The sequence below is a fragment of the Salmo salar genome, chromosome 12 (genome assembly GCF_965601325.2).
Source record: "Salmo salar chromosome 12, fSalSal1, whole genome shotgun sequence".
In the NCBI taxonomy this organism is placed as follows: Eukaryota; Metazoa; Chordata; class Actinopteri; order Salmoniformes; family Salmonidae; genus Salmo; species Salmo salar.
Genome location: NC_138302.1, coordinates 39,754,039 through 39,762,603, shown reverse-complemented (window position 1 = coordinate 39,762,603; position 8,565 = coordinate 39,754,039). Strand labels below are relative to the sequence as shown.

The 8,565-nt window shown below is 41.0% G+C and overlaps 1 protein-coding gene across 1 annotated transcript; it reads right to left on the bottom strand.

Annotated features, from left to right (window-relative positions):
* Positions 1-3,117: 3,117 nt before the first annotated feature.
* Positions 3,118-8,330, bottom strand: LOC145850283 (uncharacterized). Its single transcript, XM_082958903.1, has one exon. The coding sequence runs from the start codon at positions 7,843-7,845 to the stop codon at positions 6,682-6,684; it is 1,164 nt and encodes a 387-aa protein (XP_082815029.1). The 5' UTR covers positions 7,846-8,330; the 3' UTR covers positions 3,118-6,681.
* Positions 8,331-8,565: the final 235 nt, after the last annotated feature.

Below are 8,565 nucleotides of genomic sequence, written 5' to 3'. Positions count from 1 at the left end.
GCACCAGTCCCTCCTGCAGCAAAGCACCCCGACAACATGATGCTGCCACCGCCATGCTCCACGGTTGGGATGGTGTTCTTCGGCTTGCAAGTCTCCCCCTTTTTCCTCCAAACATAACGATGGTAATTATGGCCAAACAGTTCTATTTTTGTTTCATCAGACCAGAGGACATTTCTCCAAAAAGTACGATCTTTATCCCCATGTGCAGTTGCAAACCATAGTCTGGCTGTTTTATGGCGGTTTTGGAGCAGTGGCTTCTTCCTTGCTGAGCGGCCTTTCAGGTTATGTCGATATAGGACTTGTTTGACTGTGGATATAGATACTTTTGTACCTGTTTCCTTCAGCATCTTCACAAGGTCCTTTGCTGCTGTTCTGGGATTGATTTGCACTTTTCGCACCAAAGTACGTTCATCTCTAGGAGAAAGAACGAGTCTCATTCTTGAGCGGTATGACAGTTGCATGGTGTTTATACTTGTATATTATTGTTTGTACAGATGAACGTGGTACCTTCAGGTGTTTTGGAAATTGCTCCCAAGGATGAACCAGACTCTACAATTATTTTTCTGAGTTCTTCGCTGATTTCTTTTGATTTTCCCATGATGTCAAGCAAAAACAGCCACTGAGTTTGAAGGTAGATCCTGAAATACCTCCAATTGAATCAAATGATGTAAATTAGCATATCAGAAGCTTGTAAAGCCATGATGTCATTTTCTGGAATTTTCCAAGCTGTTTAAAGGCACAGTCAACTTAGCGTATGTAAACTTCTGACCCACTGGAATGTTGATACATACAGTGAATTATAAGTGAAATAATCTTTCTGTAAACAATTGTAAAAATGTCTTGTGTCGTGCACAAGTAGATGTCCTAACCGACTTGCCAAAACTATAGTTTGTTAACAAGAAATTTGTGGAGTGGTTGAAAAACGAGTTTTAATGACTTCAACTGTACTATTCCTAGCCTACAATTCCTATTTCCTGCCTTGATTCTAAATGTACGATGTTTTATAGTATTTGTTAATTATCATTATTTTTGCCTTTGTAGAGCTTTGAGATAACACTAATAAAAAATGCTGTAAAAATCTCTATTCAAATTAAATGTTTTATTATTATTGATTTTGGAGTAGTCTGACTGCGGATGTCTTTTATTTAAAAAAAAATTGGTAGTAGATCAGCTTTAATATTGCAGATTGTGGGTTCTATAAATGTAATTGTCTGCATAATTTCCAATCCCCCATATATATATATATATTTATTATTTATCCCTAACCCTACAACAGCTCCCCTAATTGGAGGCAACTAATGAACAACAATACTTAGGCTCATACTTATAGTATACATTTTACAGATTCTTTACATTAGTTACCTTTTATTTTGTTTTTAGTCCCACCCTTCAGCTACCCACAACCCTTCCCTTCTATACCTATCTGAAAACCACCTTTCTATTCTCATAGTTTCTACAGGTTGTAAATGAAGTATTATTACATTATTGATTGACTATGGCTTTTCAAGTCACCAAGCAATGCTATTTGCAGAGTTAGCTCCAGGTAATTGTTGCAATTCTTTAGACATTCCTGAACCTCTGACCAAAAACAATTTCCTGCCTTGATTCTAAATGTATGACGCTACATATGGGCAGTACCAAAACAAGTAAGTGATTCTGTCTCTTCACAGCAAAATCTGCAGAGCTGGGATGGTTGTATCCCACTAAAACATAACATTCAATTGGTTGCAATTTAGATTGAAATGTTTTGAATCCATGTGCCATGGAATCAGCACATCAAATAGCTCTTCCCAACATGTGTGGCACAGCTGTCTATTTTTGGATCCTTAAATGAAACTGGTATACTTTTTTATTTATTAAAATCAATATTGGTCTTTTGTCAGAGTCTTGACCGAGGCCTTGATGGTAAGTAATGGTTGCTAAAGTACACGATTGGACAATCGCTGTTCGGGTTGAGTTTAGTGAAGGGTCAGTTGGCTATCTGCTCCTGATTTATCAGTAATTTGGTTGGCTAAAGATTAAATCTACAGTCTGGGAATCTGTAAAATTACCATTTAAATTCTTGCGGAATTCCAAAACAGATTTAATGTCAAAATGTATCAGGATTGCAGCTTCACGATAGAAAGAAAAATATTGCAAACTCAAGGCATTGTCCAACTTGTCTAAATGATTCAGGGTTCATCTTGTGGAGAAAAATAAATCCCCACTTGAGTGGGAATATAAAATTAATCATATCTATTGACTCACAAATTCAACAAAAAGGGATGTGAAAACAAAACAACTGCCGGAAAGGTTGCTGATGAGTAAATGTCTGTTGCTCTGCTCCAAGTGTCCAACAGACTGAGACAATTAATTTATGTAACTGCAACAATGAGATGAGTGGCATTGTCAAGTCATCAAACCAACTATGATGCAACAGGATCACAGAATTATGATGCCTTGCCATTTAGAACTCTTGAGGCGACAATGGACCAACCTTTTTACTGCAGTCACACACAGAGGTTTATTAGGATTACCATGAAATACTGCACTTGCTACACTCTTCCTGGGGTCCACATAAAAGATACAAGTACAGAACAGTAATATAAGATATTACATTCAATTCAAAATACAAAATTCAAATAAGAGTTATATATAGGAAAGACACCAAGAGAAAACAAAAACACTTGACACTATACATATATACAGTACAGTTAAATGTGTTAATTGGAAAGAGGAGAGACGCTTTGATACAATAAGTTTTTTAAAGCTAAACTTGCTTTTTGCCTGTGTCACCTCTTATGGCAGAGCATTCCACGATGACATGGCTCTATACATAACTGAGCGACACATTAAATCTGTTTTTGGTTTGGGTACCGTGAAGAAACCCATAGGGGCATGTCTGGTGGCATATGTCTGTTTGAAGTGTATGCAAATATATTATACAAGTGGTTAGAACTAGAACTAAAAACACTAGAAGAGAAGTAGTCAATTTCTCCTCAACCATGAAAGACTCATGCATGTTGTGTGTGTGTTAAGGGCAATGTGTGCTGCTTGTTTTGAGTTCTTTGTGGCACCTGACCAGATTACCTGTGTTATGTTCTTATTTTTCAGAGTAAATAACTCAGGGACACTAGAGAAGCTTAACCAAGTTTAATTCTTCCAAATGGGTCATTACAGCTGTAATTCAGACAAAACATTTCACACAAGCACTGATATTTAACCCTTTCTCCTAGGCTGAGTCTCCTCCTCCACAACTGAACAGCCAATACATCCCTGTTGCTAGACAGAACATTAGTGATATCTGACCTCTACCCCAAAGTGCTCACTCCTCCCCAACTCAAGGCTGTCATGGTTATTGATACCAGACTGTGTCTCTTCTCCTCCCTGATGGCTAACAATAACATATCCTGACATAATGTAAACGTTATACATTACCCCCTCAACCTCAGTGACATTGTTTTAGTTTCTAGGATCTCCACCCGTCTCCCCTTATCAATGCCTGCCACATGTAATCACTTCCCTGCACTCAACACATTCCAAGCTTAGTTGCACCCACTAAATACCTTCCTCCTATAACCCTTAACTTCTGTTATAGACCCTCAACCTTAGCACTCCATCAGTGACACGAATAAGTAACATTTCATATTCTCAGTACCCAACACCTGAACAATTAGTACAGTTGATCTGTGTCAGAACATCTTTTTCATAAGACATACTGTACCTCCACAACTTTGTCATTATGACTTGACCATACAATGTTCCCTTAGATAAATGAATAAGTACATTGAGTCATTATTTTTAAACTATTTTGAACCCTGGACTCAACTAATCATGGATCTGTGTCACGGCTTCCATCGTGGATATGAAAGGACAACCAAGGTGCAGCGGAAGTGTGGACATTGCTTGTTTTTTTGTAAATTAAAGAAACATGAAAGTATCCACCGAAAAAAAACAATAAACAGTACTTACAATGGTAACAGTGTCGCATGCTCAAACCAACACAGTGCACACAAACAATTCCCCACAACCCCCAGTGACAAACAACTCCTACATATATGACTCCCAATCAGGAACAACGATTCCCAGCTGTTCCTGATCAGGAGTCACAAGACACACACAAGACTGCCACGTCCTGACCCCCAAACTACTACACCAGCTCCATCTGCTGGTCAGGACGTGACAATCTGATTCAATGCAATGACTGGCAGGCACATTTTTTTTTTTAAAGACACATAGGAAACCTACTGTAACCCCCCAAACAACAAGCCTGATGTGGCAAGTAATAAATGGCCATTGTGTTTTTAAAAGTCGGACAACTCTCACCCTATTGACATAAATATCTGCACAAATTCCCATTTACCCTATCGGTTAGCTTCTACCCTTGAGATCTGAGAAAATTATGTAGGTCTATACCAAATTGCTGCTGTAATGTTTTCATCACAGGAATACATTTACATAGCTACAGGACTCATGGATAATAATTTTAAGAGAAACTATTTTGATTGCACAAATTGAATTAGACAAATGTTTTTAGAGTATATCGTGTTGTAGGCTCACTAAAATCTTGGATAAATTTAACAGGGTATCTTTATTCGGCACTCCATCAGCATTTTAATATACACTGCTCAAAAAAATAAAGGGAACACTTAAACAACACAATGTAACTCCAAGTCAATCACACTTCTGTGAAATCAAACTGTCCACTTAGGAAGCAACACTGATTGACAATACATTTCAATTGCTGTTGTGCAAATGGAATAGACAACAGGTGGAAATTATAGGCAATTAGCAAGACACCCCCAATAAAGGAGTGGTTCTGCAGGTGGGGACCACAGACCTCTTCTCAGTTCCTATGCTTCCTGGCTGATGTTTTGGTCACTTTTGAATGCTGGCGGTGCTTTCACTCTAGTGGTAGCATGAGACGGAGTCTCCAACCCACACAAGTGGCTCAGGTAGTGCAGCTCATCCAGGATGGCACATCAATGCGAGCTGTGGCAAGAAGCTTTGCTGTGTCTGTCAGCATAGTGTCCAGAGCATGGAGGCGCTACCAGGAGACAGGCCAGTACATCAGGAGACGTGGAGGAGGCCGTAGGAGGGCAACAACCCAGCAGCAGGACCGCTACCTCCGCCTTTGTGCAAGGAGGAGCAGGAGGAGCACTGCCAGAGCCCTGCAAAATGACCTCCAGCAGGCCACAAATGTGCATGTGTCTGCTCAAACGGTCAGAAACAGACTCCATGAGGGTGGTATGAGGGCCCGACGTCCACAGGTGGGGGTTGTGCTTACAGCCCAACACTGTGCAGGATGTTTGGCATTTGCCAGAGAACACCAAGATTGGCAAATTCGCCACTGGCGCCCTGCCCTGTGCTCTTCACAGATGAAAGCAGGTTCACACTGAGCACGTGACAGACGTGACAGTGTCTGGAGACGCCGTGGAGAACGTTCTGCTGCCTGCAACATCCTCCATCATGACCGGTTTGGTGGTGGGTCAGTCATGGTGTGGGGTGGCATTTCTTTGGGGGGCCGCACAGCCCTCCATGTGCTCGCCAGAGGTAGCCTGACTGCCATTAGGTACCGAGATGAGATCCTCAGACTCCTTGTGAGACCATATGCTGGTGCGGTTGGCCCTGGGTTCCTCCTAATGCAAGACAATGCTAGACCTCATGTGGCTGCAGTTCCTGCAAGAGGAAGGCATTGATGCTATGGACTGGCCCGCCCGTTCCCCAGACCTGAATCCAATTGAGCACATCTGGGACATCATGTCTCGCTCCATCCACCAACGCCACGTTGCACCACAGACTGTCCAGGAGTTGGCGGATGCTTTAGTCCAGGTCTGGGAGGAGATCCCTCAGGAGATCGTCCGCCACCTCATCAGGAGCATGCCCAGGCGTTGTAGAGAGGTCATACAGGCACGTGGAGGCCACACACACTACTGAGCCTCATTTTGACTTGTTTTAAGGACATTACATCAAAGTTGGATCAGCCTGTAGTGTGGTTTTCCACTTTAATTTTGAGTGTGACTCCAAATCCAGACCTCCATGGGTTGATAAATTGGATTTCCATTGATTATTTTTGTGTGATTTTGTTGTCAGCACATTCAACTATGTAAAGAAAAAGTATTTAATAAGATTAATTCTTTCATTCAGATCTAGGATGTGTTGTTTAAGTGTTCCCTTTATTTTTTTGAGCAGTATACATGACCTTGAACAGCAATCTTCTGTCCATTATACAGATAATGGAATACATATGCTCCCTTGTATGATGTATTTGTACATATTTGAGAGGCCTAAAACATAGCCCCTGACAAACTGCTTTGGGTGGCAAATTCAGAGCAAAATATGAATAGGCTATCTATCACCTTTCCTTACTGTGGTTATAAAGAAACATGATTAGGAAGAAAAATCAACCCGTTTAGAACAATATATTTAAGCCACCAAGGACCTAGGCAGGGCTGGATTAAGAATGACATGGTGAACAAAAACAAATCCGACCAGGACTCAAACCACAGTTCCTTCGACTATCCAAAAACCATTAGGCTAACAAGGTCGCTACACTTACCCCAAAGATGTAGGCCTATAGAATATCTGAAACCTACAGCATGAATGACCCACACTTATTTTGCTTTCCTTCGTGTTTTCCTGTCTACATCCTGCCTTTTTTATTCCAATCTTCTGACAGAAGATCTTTCTCCAAATGTTTTCTTATTTCCCGTTTTCGTCCTGTTTTCTCTCTTTGTGGACGTTATTTACATGCCTCACCAGATGAGCCTTCTGAGTGAATCCTTTACCACATACTGAGCAGACATGTTGTTTCTCTCCTGTGTGAGTCCGAATATGTTCATTTAGGTGTCCCTTCTGATAGAAGCTTTTCCCGCAATCACCACAGCTAAATGGTTTTACTCCTGTGTGAGTCAGTATAAGCTTCCTTAGGTGCCCCTTATGATTGAAACATCTCCCACAGTCACTACAGCTAAATGGTTTCTCTCCGGTGTGAGTCAGCATATGCCTCCTTAGGTCCCCCTTGTAACTAAAGCTTTTCCCGCAGTCACTACAATGAAATGATTTCTCTCCTGTGTGAGTCCGTATATGTTCGTTTAAGAGCCACTTCTGATTAAAGCTTTTTTTCCCACAGTCACTACAGCTAAATGGTTTCTCTCCGGTGTGAGTCAGCATATGCCTCCTTAGGTCCCCCTTGTAACTAAAGCTTTTCCCACAGTCACTACAGCTAAATGGTTTCTCTCCTGTGTGGGTTCGAATATGTTCGGTTAGATGTCCCTTCTGAATGAAGCTTTTCCCGCAGTCTCCACAGCTAAATGGTTTTTCTCCTGTGTGAATCCGTACATGGTTGGTTAGGTGCTGCTTGCGTTTGAAGCTCTTCCCACAGTCACCACAGCTAAATGGTTTCTCTCTTGTCTCTCCTGTATGAGTCATCATGTGCCTGGACATAACACCTTTGTATTTGAAGGTCTTGCCACAAATTGGGCAGGGTTTCTCCACGTGACAGAGTCGGACATGGGCTTTCAGTTTACAGGTGGAATTGTAGTGTTTTTTGCAGAATCGGCATTCCCTGGGTCTCATCTTGGTGAGAGTCAAATGCCTCTGCAGGTCAGCTTTCAGAGCAAATGTTTTACCACAGTCATGGCAGCATAGAGTTCTTTTAGATGTGGTGTGGCTGGAGTTCTTGTTTTGATTATTTATGTGGGTCACATTGCCAAAAGGTTTGAGATCCACTGGTTTACAGTGACTCTCTCCGTTCACCACAGTCTGGGTTTCGAGAAGAGTCAAGGACTGAAGTGGATCCTCCTGATCACATTCACTTTTCACACAAGGAGGAGTGCATATGAACTCTATGATATCAACCTCCATCCCTTGAAGCTTCACTTTCTCCTGACTGGTCCAGAGTTCCTCCTGTTCCTCTTTAATCTGTATAGGCTCTGGTTCCTCCTGCCCCAGTCTGGTGCTCCATTGCTGCTCAAAGGGAACATCCTCTTCAGAGACAGCGAGAGAGAGTTGCAGGGAGTCTGGGGGGAAGAAGGGAGCAGATATTATCTATACAGCCTTTAGACATCAGGGTTGGGGTTAATTCGAATTGAAGTCAGTCAATTCAGGAAGTAATGAGAAATTCAAATAAATGTTTTAACTTAAATCCATTTTCAATTACTTCTCAAACTTGAGAAAAAAGTTTAACTCTGTCTATTCTTAGTCATACAATTACCCCCAAATCTCCGCTCAACGCAACTTCAAATGTCCACTATCACAAGATTCGGAAAGTATTCAGAACCCTTCACTTTTTCCAAATGTTGTTACGTTACAGCCTTATTCTAAAACTGATTCAATTTCATCAATCTATACACAATTCCCATAATGACAAAGCAAAAACAAGTTTAGAAATGTTAGCAAGTTTATGAAGAAAAAAATATATATATACCATCTCTGCATATATATATATATATATATATATATATATATTACATACACACACATACACACACATACACACGTATTCAGAACTTCTGCTATGAGACTCGAAATTGAGCTCAGGTGCATCCTGTTTCCATTGATCATCCTTTAGATGTTTCTACAACT

Coding starts and splice junctions, on each gene's coding strand:
- LOC145850283 (XM_082958903.1), bottom strand. CDS start 7,845: ATGGAGGTTGATATCATAGAGTTCATATGCACTCCTCCTTGTGTGAAA.